The sequence below is a fragment of the Ptychodera flava genome, chromosome 10 (genome assembly GCF_041260155.1).
Source record: "Ptychodera flava strain L36383 chromosome 10, AS_Pfla_20210202, whole genome shotgun sequence".
In the NCBI taxonomy this organism is placed as follows: domain Eukaryota; kingdom Metazoa; phylum Hemichordata; class Enteropneusta; family Ptychoderidae; genus Ptychodera; species Ptychodera flava.
In genome coordinates, this window is record NC_091937.1 from 5,235,684 (window position 1) to 5,252,384 (window position 16,701).

At 37.7% G+C, this 16,701-nt stretch overlaps 1 protein-coding gene across 5 annotated transcripts in view; it reads left to right on the plus strand.

Moving 5' to 3' along the window:
- Positions 1-16,701, plus strand: part of LOC139141836 (ATP-dependent translocase ABCB1-like) — a 68,830-nt gene that overhangs the window by 31,477 nt on the left and 20,652 nt on the right. For all 5 annotated transcript variants that reach the window (XM_070711525.1, XM_070711524.1, XM_070711526.1 and 2 more), the window contains 10 exons: positions 922-1,149; positions 2,114-2,285; positions 6,035-6,159; positions 7,554-7,670; positions 8,884-8,944; positions 9,450-9,563; positions 10,217-10,324; positions 13,691-13,816; positions 14,404-14,607; positions 15,394-15,564. In XM_070711525.1, the coding sequence (XP_070567626.1) occupies positions 922-1,149; positions 2,114-2,285; positions 6,035-6,159; positions 7,554-7,670; positions 8,884-8,944; positions 9,450-9,563; positions 10,217-10,324; positions 13,691-13,816; positions 14,404-14,607; positions 15,394-15,564 (1,426 nt within the window). The remainder of the gene's footprint in view (positions 1-921; positions 1,150-2,113; positions 2,286-6,034; positions 6,160-7,553; positions 7,671-8,883; positions 8,945-9,449; positions 9,564-10,216; positions 10,325-13,690; positions 13,817-14,403; positions 14,608-15,393; positions 15,565-16,701) is intronic.

Consider the following 16,701-nt stretch of genomic DNA (forward strand, 5'->3'; position numbering starts at 1 on the left):
AAAATTTTACAAAATATGCGGAATATTCCATGTTAGTCCTACTAGGTATGTCCTCTTGCCACAGTTCACCGTATTACAGTGCTAAACGGTAGAGGTGACCACAAAATGAAGAGTGGTTACACTATGCTCTGATTTATGCCTTAAATTCTCCATCAAACTTTGCACAGTTCGGTTGCGTTTACCAATTACACAGTAATTCTTTGGCAGCCTCCCTGGAGCATGGTGAAATAAGCCGTATTTAGTATGTCAACACAACCTGTGGCTGTGTTAAAGCTATGTTATTCTCGACATTTGTGTTTGTCTCCAGACCAGAAATCTTCTCTTGTGATTATGCTTCTACGGTTTCGAAGTTAAACATTGCTATACCCTCAAGGCAAACTGACAGAATGCCAGGCTCAGTCTTGTGATGGAAATAATCCACTTTTCTCAGAATTTTTTTCATAATGAAACAGAAGTTTCTAAAGAAATTCTATCCTCTAAAAAAATGTATCATAGTACAGTTCCAATATTCTATTAACATCATCTGTCATGTCTTCATTACTGATACTGGAATTGAATCCTCATGTCATAAAAATGTTTCTTATGCATTAAAGTCTTCGTAGGTGTTTCTTTTCATTTATTGTACTTATGAGCTTTGACAACACAGATTCTGTAGCAGCCACATTTGGCAAGCTAGCAGTGTTGAATTTTTGCATGACCTAGGGCGCCCTAGATTTTAAGTCAACGACATCAATGGAAAATTAAACTTTGCTCCTTGAATAGAAAATTTATCCCATAGAGTTGAACAAGACTTTCTGGTCATTATATGAACACCCAGACAATATTTTACCTCTTGCAATCATTAGAGTCCTCCACATACTAGCTGTTTTCTGATATATTGCATTCACTAGTTGGTAACTAGGTGTAATCTTTTTTTTACAGTCAAGAAATGGAAAAATTTCTGCAGGACATGAATAAATATGCTCTGTATTTTGTTTTCATTGGATGCGGCGCTTTCGTGGCTGCATACTGCCAAGTTACTTGTCTTGTCACTACGTCGGAAAGACAAGTCTACCAGATACGTACCAATTTCTTCAGAGCCATTCTGAAGCAGGAGATTGGATGGTTTGATACCAATCCCAGCGGTGAACTCACCACCAGACTATCAGAGTAAGTTACAACAGAGTCTGTGTCACTGCAGTAAACTGTGATATAAGTACTTTATCAGTAAAACCAATAAATTATGAATAGCCTTTGACCCTGCCAGTTGCAGAGTACCAAACACTTATCAAAATGAGTTCATATCAAACTCATTTTCTTTGCAGACACATCTTGAATTTACACCTGTACCCTGCCTCTGTTTTAATCATTTTATCTCATCTTTGTGTGTCATCAAATAGCATTACCATTTTCTACTCCATTATTGAAACATCTGTACTTTAAAACCAACCACTGTATCATGCTTTAGTGCCCCAGTTACATGTCTTATTCATCTAGATCCGTAGTTGTACTATATTTGCTGTAATCATTGCTGATAGCAGCCAATACAGCAGTTTGCTGTCTGCTTAATTTACCTCACTTTTAATGTGATTATTCTATCTTTCAAACATCCTCCCCGTTTCATATCAAGAGTAAATTTAGCCTCTTGAATGCTAAGTTTTTCATTGATGTCATCTTGCTGCCAACATTGCTTCTAAATTCAAATCATTTCAGCAGTTTCTGTGATTCGATTTGAAGTTTGTATGTTTTAGAGACCTGTTTGTCTTTTACTCAATATGCATATAACATTTTCACTCCAGTTTCCGTGAACAGATCCATACTCATTGATAACAATGGGTTTGGACCAAATTGCTTTGATGAATAGGTTAATGTACAAGAAGTCATAGCAAAATGACAATGTCAGATTTTAATCCCATTCAGTCATATTAAAAAATTCATCTCTGTAGTTCTACAATGTGCAACCCTCTTTAAAATTTACAAAATTACATTCTCTATATGGATTGGTAGTGAACTGTGATATTTGATCTCTGGTACCTCCAAACAAATTGATGAGCTGACAATAACACATCAGGCAAAGTTATGAAGTTATAGAAGTACGTCATGTATCAATCTGACCCTTGACTTTTCATTACAGGGATGTCACCAAGATCAAAGCTGGTATCGGTGACAAGTTTGGTAACTTTGTACAGTACTTCACAGCTTTTCTAGCTGGTTTTGTGGTTGGTTTCATCTATGGCTGGCAGCTTACATTGGTCATCCTAGCTGTCAGTCCTCTCTTAGCTGTTGCTGCCTTTGCTATGACTAAGGTATGTACCGGTACAGTACCATCCAAATATGCAAATTTACCATTTTTGTAAATTGCTCACGTGTGAACACGTGAGCATATGTCGCAGCGATGTCTGTCTGTCTGTCTGTCTGTCCGTCTGTCTGTCTGTGTGTCTGTCTGTCTGTGGGTCCATTTTCTCAAAAACGGCTGAACGTATTTCAGTCAAATTTGGTAGACATCTTCAGAATTCAAATGGCTAGAACTGAAAAGGTTTTGGTGGGCGTGGCTTGGATATTAATGAAGTTATGAAAGTTTTAATTTTTCTGTTACGCCGCGTATGACAAGTGAAAACAATCGACTGTTTGAGGGCGCTGTGAAAAGTGCTTGTCCAGGTTGGCTACAGCTGGATAGCTCTGGTTTCAACCACGGTCCCTCCGTGTTTCAACCTCGTATTGAACATTAAAAATATGATATTTTATTACTCATTCAACTCACTATTCAAGATAAAATATCGTTTAGCAAATTAGCTTTATCCTTGGTAATTGATTGTTTCCCTCGCTGCTCGATCGCCAGAAATGAGTACATACAATCTTAGCCCTGCGTACGATGCTGTGTGTTCCGCTACAGCTAATAGCCCCGTCACCACAGTGAGCGGGGCTATTAGCTGTAGCGGAACACACAGCATCGTACGCAGGGCTAATACGTTCTCTACCTAGCCTCATGGCATGGAAGTGCTGATGAATAATAACTTTGGGTCAAAGGTATTGAAGTGTCCAATCAGGTTCGTGCACAGAGTCCAAGGCCATGACCTACTTCATGTACTTCTGCACTGTTTTGATTTTGCTTCGCCAAGAAACGTATTCGTCATTGTCCATAGAAGTATGTTTGCTCTCCTTTGAGGTTGTTTGTGAAACAAATTCCGGGATAGGCCTTGGAATGCATACGATCGGCATCGCGGCAGTGCATGTAGCTAGCCCTATGAGTATGGCGAGAGTGTCCAGCTTTGGCTACGCCGCCTCCCACCTCCGGTAGGCGGCGTAGCCCCGGCGTAGCCAAAGCCGGACACTGTCGCCATACTCGTAGGGCTATGCATGTAGCGTACCATGCTTGTGTAACTGCCGAGCTCAACGTGCATTCACGGTTGATACTCGTGTACAATCATGATGTGTTCAATTCTGATGAAGATTCATAAGTCTTACTTTTGCAGTCTTTTTTCCGTACGATAATCCCGACAATACGTGTTACTGTTAGACGAGGTGGCCATTTTATGATAAGTTTCAATACTGCACAGCTACATAGCGTCACTATCGTGTGATCGAGGTACTAGCGTTGTTGAACGGGATACAGAAACTCTGCAGAGGGAGAAACGATCGTTGACATGAACAGTCAATGTACTTCAGCACATAGTCCGCAGATAGCGGATCGAGAAAATAAACGTGTCCCAGTAAATAACGGAATATTTATGTACATTAACTCGATATTAATCAAATTTCCAGCTCATCGCAAAAAAATGTATTGCAAAGATTAATTTGTCACTGACAAATACTGCACTGTATGGAATACAGTCTGTAGAATAGTTCAACTTCAAGTGGTATTACCCGAGACAAACACTTGTGTTGTCAATTTTGATTTCATTTCATAAACTTCATACTTCATCGAGTATCGTGTATTTCAGCCTTTTATTGATATTTTCAATTTTTGTCTTGGCTTTGTTGTGGAACATGTTGAATCGTCTCCGTGGACATGTAGGCAAAAGTGTGACGGGGTCGAAGTGACTTGGGTACCTGGGGCCGACCAAAACCAGTGTGAATTACTGGGGTCAAAGCGGACAGCGGCCGGGATGACGTGTTCCCCAAGCGAGCTACCTTCAGAAGTCTGTTTCATCGCAAAAAACGTCAACTTTTAAAACCCGTCATTTATTTACTGATGTTATTCTCAGCATCACAAACATATACGCCTCTGCTATGTATCACAGCAAATAGTTATATTTGAGCGCCCCGTAAATGGGATCCTCGTTTTTTTGCGAACCCGGAAGTGTGTCTTGCTCAATGCATTTCCTACCCATAGCGAGGGAAACTGCCCGCGTTCCCATGCTCCCATGCACCCTTTTTCAATGCCAGTGCAACGCCATCTGTGCAAAATTTGTGGTGGTATGCTCCCGTGTTATGGAAAACCTCTCTTATTCTAACAATGACGTAGTTGACTTTGGACTTCGATTTCGTAAATGTGATGTCCATGCAGTGAGTTTGGGTTGGCGCGCTTATAATGCAATCTTCGCCCGCCTGCGGTCCGATATCCCGCATTTATTAGTGATATTTATCTGTTTTGACTTGACCAAAGTTGGCAAAACTTGCTATGTACATTAAAGATACTATGATACAAGATTATTGAAAGTCATTTGACATTTTTTTCAGCCAATTCCCAATATGCATATTTAATGAACCTTCCAAATTAGGGATATATACTGGCATTTACTTGATAAAATTTGGCGAAACATGCTGTGTACATTGATCATTATACCAGGTTATAACAGTATTGAAAGTCATTTTGCATTTTCATGTCAGCTAATTCATAATTTGCATAAATAGCTAACAAGCTTTCACGGTTTGGCATATAGAGCTTGAAGGACTTGACCAAAGGTAATCACACATGCTATATTGTGATACAATGACAGTACTCAAAGAAATTAATTATTTTATTTCAGCTAATTACATATTTGAATACTTAATGACCTTTAGAATTGATCTGTGGTGAAATTCATTGTGTTGATCATAACACTTTAAATGTAGCAAAGCATGTAGCAAAGGTTCAAACTTGCACATAAATGCAATATATAATGAAACACGTGAGCATTTTCAGTTCATATCTTCTTGTAAATTTCTGTCCATCAATGATTGAACAATCTTATTTGCTGTTTATTCATACATGTATGCTTGTTGAATTACATAAGGCAAATTTATGGTTGTTTCTTCCTCTTCAAAACCCTCAGAATCTAATCATTTTCACTTTTATAAATTCAGCATAATTTTCGCAAAATTTTGGTGTCACACCAAATAAAAAATACAAAACAAATTCCCAACTGACCAGCCTTATTTTCAAGGGGAATGTTAATGGAAACACTCATAAATTTTGGGGGAGACTCAGTAAGATTTAATAAACTTGGTAAATTACAATCAGTGACATTTTTATAGTTATATTTGTTTCACTTGGGAAGTGAATTTATCCTGATGTTTGAAATATACTATGTACTCTAGCTGTCACCACCAGCTACAGGCTTCCCATAACTATAATGTCCATTGTGAATAGGAAATGGTTTGACCATGTAACATATGGCATGTTCCTGACATTGTCATCCAAATAAATCAGTATGCATCATCTGCTGCCAGGGTTTGAGTTGACATTTTAAACCAGTTACTTATCATGTTTCAGGCTGTAGAACAACATCAAGAATTTCCTAACGTAAAACAAAAGTAACTGAAAAAGTTTTCAGCAATACAACTTTCCCAATAACTTATGTAATAGAAAATAACAGAAGACAAGAAAAACTACACAAACGCATGCATTTTCATTGGTGTTAGTGTATTTTTAAAGGCGCCCTTCTCAATCCCTGGTTCTCGCATTAGCAAATGTGTCAACAGCCCATTAACAGTTTGTCATTCTTTTGTTTTCCATTGAATATTTTATCAAGGAAATAATATTTATATAAGATAAATCTGATAATTGATGGTGGTGTATTTGTAATGGTTGTATGTAACATGAGTCTAATTGATTGTTGTATGTTTACTCCAGTTGGTGACATCCATGACCAGTACTGAGTTGGATTCCTACGCCAAGGCAGGGGCTGTTGCAGAGGAGGTCTTGTCAGCGATAAGAACTGTAGCTGCATTCGGTGGTGAGAAGAAAGAAAGTGATAGGTATGGATTTGTTGTCATCTTGCAAGGATGGGAGTAATTTCATGTACTTTTTCTGTGTATTAATTGGTAGATTGCATCAGTTTATCTGTTTAAAGTAGGATAAAAACATTTTGTTATGAAATTTATCAGAATTCCACCTTTGTAACGCACACAACACTAGTATAACATTGATAAAAAGAAATGAGAGAAATTCCTAGAAGTCAAAGATGTGTTGGTCAGAAGGCAGACTGGATATACCAGTATACTCTGCAGTGTTTTCAAAAGTGAATCAGTGATCTATAAATGCATTTTCTTTTTCACATCATGTGAATAGAGATTTACTAATAAATGCAGATAGATAAGAAATTCCATATGAATTATATGCAGTGTTTAAAGGGGAAATATACCCTGAAAATTAATTTGGAATATTAAACTGATATGGTCATTGAAAGGCTTTCGAGTCTATTTTATTCACTTTCACTCACTGGCTAACAAACAGCGGTATACGAAAATACTGGAAGTGACGTAGTAAACTTGGTCATTGAAGCAGTCGACGTGTGCAACTGTAAGCTTTTCCACTTACAGTGTATATAGAATGGCTACTCAATATACAAGCACTCGGTGTCGATGTTTAAGTCGAGCAGAAATAAAGTTTTCTGCAAATACCACTTTGAGAAGGGTTGCTTTTAGCGAAAGTTGCAAGTCCAACTATGGAACTACAAGCCTAAAGAAAACTGCCCGGGGCATATACAGCCCCAAGTGCTTTGCTTGTACATAGGGACTGTACGTACATGTACGCTGAGGCACTAGAAACGGAACACTGTAGACAGGACTGCCGGTTCTAGACTAATCATGGCTACATCAGGGAGTTCTGTGACACATTAAAAATGCTTGCACTTTTAGAATTAACGTCGATCTCTTTAGAGCATTGGCATTACTTCGGTGTCGGCATGATTTCACAGCGATTGGGTTGACAATTGACAGGCATGATTGATCGCCGAGAACTTCGTCATCGAAGCTAGAATAGTCACTTTCTGAACTCAAGTCGCTGTAACTTTCTGACGATGTCAGTCTTGGATCATCGATTGCTCGTTCAGGTTTGAAGTTATTACCGATTATCTTCGCCATTATGATTTTCAGTCGAGCGCTGAGGTTTGCGTACTGCGTACGCGTACTCCACTCGGCGTAGAAGAGCGCTATAAGTGACCTCGCTTTGAACCGGCTGTGACTAGCAAGTTTGATGCGTCACTTCCGGTTTCCGTGCGTTCAGCTTGTGGCCACTGTGCTAATACGCGCAAGTGAAAGTGAATGAAACCAACGCTATTTTGTTTATTTTTCACTAAATAACGACCTGATTACCTAAGAAAGTCTGGATAAATTTGCAGCGTTTAAGATTATTTTCTGTCCGTACACAGATATCTTGTGAACTTAGAGTCTGCAAAGAAAGTTGGTGTGAAGAAAGGTTTGGTTCAAGGCTCTGGCATGGGTATCACTTTCCTCTTGGTCTTCTGTACCTATGCCTTGGGTTTCTGGTGAGTACACTCTACTATTCATGTTTCCAAGATCATGTGTGAAAACTACCAGTGTAATTGAGCAACTGAGGTTGAAATACTAGTACACCATTGTTATTCTGTCAGACAGACAAGATAACTCAAGTGATGTTAAAGGTATACTGTCACCTGTTCAAATTTTGCCACAGTTACCATGGAAAGAGAAAATCTAACCAATCACAGATTTTAAGCGGGTGGCCGCTTTTAAAAACAGCACCCTCACATGGCATTTTGAATACCTAGGAACGCCCCTTTAACCATATATGGGCATATTTAGATTACAGGTGATTGTATACCTTTAAGGATTTGCCTCTTTAAGGTAGTATGCACCTTGAAAGTGAAAAACATAAACTTTTGCTCAAACTTTCCTCTCAGAAACTTTCATCCTTTTTCTTACCAAATCAAAAATAAAAGTCAGCGGTAACCATGCAGAGTTTGGAATTAGAGGTAGAAATTGCCTATCATTTACCAATATTTGAAATCCAAAATGGCTGCCATCCCTTTGGAGAAAATCAAATTTTTGATTTTCAAAAAACTAACACAGTGAAAATTTGTTACTCTATGAGCTTTAAAGTGAGCTCCCACAGAAAGGAATCTTAAAAGTATTAGAGTTCAGATATCTGTCACTGAGGTGCATTTTACCTTAAGGGAAAGAAAGATATCTCAAGCCAAGAATTTCTGTGCAAGGATTTTTGTGATTGTTATGAATATGTATGTGCCTTATATTTTCAGTAGCTGTTTTTCCATTTCCAAGCATGATTGATTACTTGAATTAATCACACAGAGTTCTTTTGATTGGGGAGCAGTCATAAATTTTCCACATTTTAATTGAAACCTTTTTCAAATAAAGGGAATTTTTTTTTAATTTTCATTTTGTATTTAACCAATAAGCTTGTTCATAATACTCAATAATATGGTGCATATATTTAGATTAAAAAATAGTCGGAAAAAAGTAAAATTTCAAAATGATTTGGTCTGAGTTTATGCCTCTATTTATTGATTTTCTTTATCAACCAGTTTGATGTAACATAGATATGTGCTTTTCCAGCAGTCTTCTTTCACACAGGTATAAGTTAACTTTTTAAAGAAGAATTTTTCTATCAATGTTCCTGGTCCCACTATTGTATCTCAGTGTTTTATGAGCAAGATCAGGTTTGCAACAATGCTACAAACTGTTCTCACTTTTCCATTGCAGGTATGGTACCACACTTATCCTTGACCCCGATGTAGATTACACAGTCGGCAGTATGCTAACTGTAAGTTTCAAGAGTTGTAATTTATGTCTCATATACACAAATAACCTCCTCAAGGGAGTAAGAATTTGGCCGTTCAGTAGTTTCCTATATGAATGGACCCTAAGCCTTTGGTCTTAAGTCTAAGCAAATAGGGTGATGTCAGTTTGACAATCACTATTTTAGTAGAAACATGGCCCTTTTACGCTGGACAATCCCAGGAGGGTAACAAGTAGGTGGGTTGTTAAAGTAGGTCGCATACATAACTACGTTGCTGTAATAAAACAAGGTGTACTTATACAGGTCAATTATTGCCACTAGGGGGCATCTTTCATGTCATCCAGCATATGTGGAATAATGACACTCCAATGTCTTTGTTGATGAACTATGCTTTGGCAGAAATCGAACACATATATTGCAGGTATACGACATAAGATACTATCTTGCTTCCAACAGAAGATACAATCTTACACATGCTCAAAATTATCACTTGACATAAAATATCTCCTACTTTTTTCATTGTTTCTAGGTATTCTTTGCTGTCCTGATTGGTGCATTCTCTCTGGGAAATGCCGGTCCTTCCATCGGTGACATTGCCACTGCCCGTGGTGCCGCAGCTCACATCTGGGAAATCATCGATAATGTAAGCTTTCTTGCTTCTCCCCATATTCAGAAAAATCTATATACATGTATTTACACATATTTTAAGATACCCTTCTTTATTATAGTTGTTGATGGCCTGGCTTGTTGTGCATATGGGCTGTAAGAGCTCGCAGAACCTGGCTACCCAGCATGCTTTGCATTAGAATGGCGATCCATAACACAAGTCATGACAGCTGCAAGCCGATGATGTTGTACTTTTTGAGCCCAAACAAAAAATATGATACCTTTTAATTTATTTTGAAATTTTAAAGTTATGTAACTAATTTTACTACTATACTGATTGCAAATATTAATCAAGGGAGCAAATATTGAAGCTTTGGCTGTAATGTTTGATGATGCACTCACAAGCATTGTAAGATTGCAATGGCAGGGACTATGTTATCATGGAAAAATTAATATGGTATTATGTTGATGCATGAACATCAGTGAGCTGTTTGTGACTGCCTTCAGAGGCCCACTGCCATGAACTCAGTTAACAAGCTGACTGTATATTATTGTCTCCAGCAGTAGTTCTCCAGGTTGGTTTAATACTTGGTTGTACACTTTCTGTGTCAACAATGCAGTGCATTTCTATGCTACGTTTCCATAACAACACGTTTCATTTATAATTGTTTTCTTTGCGTATTTCCATAGCAACCATCCATTGACAGCAGCAGTCTTGATGGTGAAAAACCACCAATAGAGGGCAACATTGAATTTGAGGATGTTCATTTCCAGTACCCATCCAGGAAAACTGTCAAGGTAAAATAACTAGATACAAATACTTACAGCATAACTGACCTCTCAGCCACTTGTTTAGACACTCATATACTTACAATACCTTTCTTGTTTGATTCCTGAAGGGACCAATGTAAAACAAGTGGAACATGTGAGGTTTTCACCATCTTGTTATTTTGAAAATCAAAAATCTAATTTTTCTCAATACAGCTCCCATAGCCATATGTATATATGGCAATGGAAGCTATTCTTATAGGCTAGGGAAATGTCTGTATGTCTGTATGTCTGTATGTCTGTGTGTCTGTATGTCTGTATGTCTGTATGTCTGTCCGTCAACATCAAAAACTCCAAAACCGCTGTACATTTCATCTTGATATTTGGTGTGTACATGGATGATGGGCTGTAGATGAGATTTTGTTCAAATGAAGTTGTCATTGCCAAAAAATATGCAAATTAAGTGAAAAAATGTAAAAACAGTCAAATTGAAAAAACTCAATAACTATTGAGCAGATTACATGAAAAATTAGCATGTAAGTACTTTGGGCTGACATGAAATGATTGTGCACATCTTGGGTCAGTATCTTGGACTTGCTATTTTTCATGAATTTTTTTGTAATTTTCTCCCACTTTTGGTCAAAAAATCTCCTGCTCTGAAACCACAAGTCCGATTGATTTGAAACTTGGTATGGAAGTGCATAGGAGTGACCTTTCCCAAATTTGGGCAAATCGTGGTGAAATTTGCATATTTTTAGTTTACACGTCCATAGACTCCCATGTATAAGGCAGATCTCCATAGACTCCCATGTATAAGGCCACGAAAAATAAAAATTTAGTTTCTCATCGTATTCATATTGCAAAAAGGATGCAGTGACACAATTTTTAGTCCCCACGGATGAAGTCCAGTGAGCTTATAGATTGGGTCATGTTAGTCTGTTCGTCCATCCGTGAGTCCATCCGTTCACGCATATATCTCGGATATTTTGACAAAATGTCATGTGACCTTGATGACCTTTGATCTCAAATATACATATTTGTCCATAACTCAGTAACCACAAGTGCTACCACCCTTCATATATGGTATGATGGGACAGCTTATGACGCCACATATTGTACCTCATTAATTATGCACATATCTAATTTTGAGCGAGCCAATAGAGCTAGAGGTCTGATTTTTGGTATATAGGGATAACTTAGTAAAACAATTTTTTTGACAAAATGTCACGTGACCTCGGTGACCTTTGACCTCAAATATACATATTTGTCCATAACTCAGTAATCACAAGTGCTACAGCCTTCATGTATGGTATGATGGGACACCTTATGACGCCACATATTGTACCTCATTAATTATGCACATATCTAATTTTGAGCGAGCCAATAGAGCAAGAGGTCTGATTTTTGGTATATAGGGATAACTTAGCAAAACAATTTTTTTGACAAAATGTCACGTGACCTCGGTGACCTTTGCCCTCAAATATACATATTTGTCCATAACTCAGTAACCACAAGTGCTACAGCCTTCATGTATGGTATGATGGGACACCTTATGACGCCACATATTGTACCTCATTAATTATGCGCATATCTAATTTTGAGCGAGCCAATAGAGCTAGAGGTCTGATTTTTGGTATATAGGGATACCTTAGCAATACAATTTTTTGACAAAATGTCACGTGACCTCGGTGACCTTTGACCTCAAATATACATATTTGTCCATAACTCAGTAACCACAAGTGCTACACCCTTCATATATGGTATGATGGGACAGCTTATGACGCCACATATTGTACCTCATTAATTATGCACATATCTAATTTTGAGCGAGCCAATAGAGCTAGAGGTCTGATTTTTGGTATATAGGGATAACTTAGCAAAACAATTTTTTTGACAAAATGTCACGTGACCTCGGTGACCTTTGACCTCAAATATACATATTTTTCCATAACTCGGTAACCACAAGTGCTACACCCTTCATGTTTGGTATGATTGGACACCTTATGACGCCACATACTGTACCTCAATAATTATGCGCATATCTCATTCTGAGCGAGCCAATAGAGCTTGATGTCTGATTTTTGTTATATAGGGATAACTATAGGAGAGAAATTTTTTGACCAAATGTCATGTGACCTCGATGACCTTTTACCTAAAATATATGTTTATGTCAATAAATAAGTAACCACAAGTGCTATGTCCTTTGTATTTAGTAGGATGGGAGACCTTATGACAACACACGCTTTACCTCATTAATTATGTACACATCTAATTCTGGGCAAGCGAATAGAGCTAGAGATCGGATTTTTTGGCATATAGGGATTAATTAGCAATATAATTTTTTTTTCAAAATGTCATGTGACCTCGATGACCTTTGACCTTGATTATACATATATATGCGTATTTCAGTAACCACAAGTTCTATACCCTCCAATTTTGATAGGATATTAGACCTTAAGATGTCACATCTTGTACCTCATTTATAATGCGCATATGTATTTCTTGGCTGGCCAATACTGCTAGAGGTCTGACCTTTTTTCCCGATTTAGAACCATAACTTAGACATGCCTCATGTGTTTCAAATTGGGAACAACGACATAGACCTATGTGCCCATAGATCTCAACATATACACTCCAGTGATACTTCTTAATGACCACATTTTCCTGCTCCATCAAGACTAATACTCCTATTACAAGTGGGGACTATGTCATTGTAAATGACTTGTTGAGTTAATGGTTGTATCACAGTATTCGATATATCTAATTCTGTATTTTTTCCATTTTATATTCTGAATAATTACATTAAACATATTTCACTGTCTCCAGTACATTTCATTTAAGTATTTTCACTTCATGCACTTTATCCCTTTCACACATGTTCAAATATCTGATCAGAGCAACAAACACTAAATAGTCCAGGATGGGAGCTACAGTGTCATTGACGCTATTTTTCTCAATACAGTTAATCCAGGGTATAGTAGTATATTTAATTTCAAATATCACTTAATTTAGGCATTTTGTTTTCAAAAACCCAAACTCAAACAGTGACCCAACATCAACTGTGGAGTAAATTTTACTCTCAGGTATCCATTTGTATTGTAACTATAGAATTTTAATTACCTGCAGCAATATGGAGAATACTTCAATGTGGTTTTCACAAAAGTTTGCCTATGTACTTACTTTTGCTTGCGTACAGTGACTACTCAAAAAACTTAGTGTAGGACTGCCGTTTCTTACTTAGTCTTTCTGCATACAGTGACAGTTTCAGTGGCTATGTGTAGGGCTATAAGCCAGTACCATACCCAGAGGTGTGTAGTGGTTTCACGATCACAATGACCACTTTCCTGGATTGCTGGATTTCTACATGAATATTTGCACTGCTTGTTGTTGTCTCAGGTGTTACAAGGAATGAACTTGACAGTGAGTGTTGGTCAGACGGTGGCATTGGTCGGTTCTAGTGGTTGTGGTAAGAGTACATCAGTACAACTCATACAGCGATTCTACGATACTATTGAAGGAAGTGTAAGTATCAATCAATAAATTGTATCTAAATTTATTTTGTCTTCTTCAAATCTTTTACTCGCATATTTTATTTCAAAAAAGAGAACTCATATTAACCCTTTGAGTGCTGTAATTTTTCCCATCAAACCTTAGTGCAACATTTTACCAATTTTTATTAATTTTTTTGTAATTAATTTGATAACTTGCACTTTTCATAGACTCCAGGCTTTTTGAAAATTTTGGGGAGAATCTGGAAAAAATGTTTGGACCTGAAAGAAATTTGTGCGTTGTATTTTATAAAGGTGACAAACGTTGATTGTGGCACTCAAAGGGGTTCAGCTCTTTTCACTTCAGAAGAAGACAATAATGCCAAACCCATTGTAGAGGATTTTCTTGGACTAAGCTTATGAATGAAATTTTTTGTAACTGCCATTGGTACAAGTACATGTACAAACCAGTCAAGAATATTATTTGTCATAAAACACTCTCACAATTTATTCATCTGTCGTTAGCTAAAGATTTTTGTCAACTGATTGGAAAGATACTGACATGTTCAAAATGGAAAGATTTTGATGTTAATTAAAATTGTTAAATTTGTGATACTTCAGGTCAAAGTTGATGGAAAGGATGTGAAAGACATGAACGTCAACTGGTTACGTGAGCATATCGGTGTTGTAAGTCAGGAACCAGTGTTGTTTGGCACCACTATTGCAGACAACATCCGCTATGGACGAGAAGATGTCACACAGGCTGAGATAGAGAAAGCCTGTAAAGAGGCCAACGCCCATGACTTCATCTCAGCTCTGCCTGATGTAAGTGTCAAATTTATTTATCAGTGTCTGAATCCTGCAGGTCCGAGGCGCTGAATCTAATAGCCCCAGTTGCTAAGTTATCTCTTCCAAGAGATGCAATTTTACAACAATTGAACAGTGAAAAATGTCTTTCACTAGCATTCAAAACATGTTTGTCGCCATGAAGGACATGTCATTCACTTACTTGTACTTTCTTTATTGCCTTCACCAATTTCAGTATTGCCCTGAGCAGTTTTAGTGTTTCCTTCAGCAATTTCAGTATTGCCCTGAGCAGTTTTAGTGTTTCCTTCAGCAATTTCAATATTGCCCTCAGCAATTTCAGTATTGCCCTCAGCAATTTCAGTATTGCCCTCAACAATTTTAGTATTGCCTTCAAATCTTTCCCTAGAATTGTACAAGTGGATCGAAAAGAAAACAAATCTGAACCATAGTTTATTTGTGAACTGAGGCTTTCATGTATTTCTTCATGATAACTTGATAACATGACATACATCAATATTATTATGGAAGAGATATCACTCTTTGAATAGTTTACTTGTGCTATACATAACATGCAGGGTATGATATTTTTGATCAGCAGTTGAGGGCTTAATATGAATATGAAGAGTTTATCAAAATTAGCATTAAGTCTGTAAAGCTATTTTCTTTCAGCTTTGGTCATGTGATTTGTGTAGTCACAGTTTGGTATTACAGTAAGCTTTTCACTTGTCTCTATAAATTGCCACCAAACATCTGAAATTAAACTGTGAAAGCAAATGATGACACACAATTGAACTCTCTTGACAGGGATATGGAACTCTTGTTGGAGAGAGAGGAGCTCAGCTTTCTGGAGGACAGAAACAGAGAGTGGCTATTGCCAGAGCTCTTGTCAGAGATCCCAAGATATTACTGTTAGATGAAGCTACATCCGCTTTGGACACTGAGAGTGAAGCCACTGTACAGTCTGCTTTGGATAAGGTAAACAATCCAACATTGACAATCAAAGGTTTTGCCAACCCAGTGGCAATATATAAAGTTAAACTTGCCAGCAATTGCTGAGTCTGTATCAGACAAAGTGTTCTACAAGAATGATAGGGTTACACTAAACCTTATTGCAGTGTGATGTTATCTTAGAAAGTTGCTCACATTGACTGTAAGAGGCACCTTAATACAGAAGGGTACCTCTATGTGACATTTTGGACCCTGAACCCTGTTCAGATTTGCCCAGCTCATAGTCAATTTTTAAAGGTACAGTCAAATATTGTCATACAATTTGTACAAGGTGAGTTTGCTGGCCACCGAGCAGCATCTGTTTGATGATTACAGTTCAGTGTCAAGTTTCAAACCATCAGTTGTCATATGAGGTTATTGCAAAAATGTCACAAAGGATACACAAGGACATTGGCACAGCATGTCGTCTGATGCAAAGCAGAAGGCAATACACAGCGCTGGTGTCCTTATGCATCCTTTGCAGTATTTTCATAAATCTTTATTATTATACATCTTACATTCCTTACTGGGGCGTTAAATGGGCCGTGTATTGACTAGTTTCATGCAATGTCAACAATATTCTCCTGCTTTGTAGAGCAAGTATTGAAGCTATCTTGTATGGACTTCTAGCTAGCCTGTGCATTATCCGTCCAGAGTGTGAGATGTAATCTGAATGTTATCTTGTATGGACTTCTAGCTAGCCTGTGCATTATCCGTACAGAGTGTGAGATGTAGTCTGAATGTTATCTTGTATTGACTTCTAGCTAGTCTGTGCATTATCCGTACAGAGTGTGAGATGTAGTCTGAATGCTATCTTGTATGGACTTCTAGCTAGCCTGTGCATTATCCGTACAGAGTGTGAGATGTAGTCTGAATGCTATCTTGTATGGACTTCTAGCTAGCCTTTGCATTATCCGTACAGAGTGTGAGATGTAGTCTGAATGCTATCTTGTATGGACTTCTAGCTAGCCTTTGCATTATCCGTACAGAGTGTGAGATGTAGTCTGAATGCTATCTTGTATGGACTTCTAGCTAGCCTTTGCATTATCCGTACAGAGTGTGAGATGTAGTCTGAATGTTATCTTGTATGGACTTCTAGCTAGCCTGTGCATTATCCGTACAGAG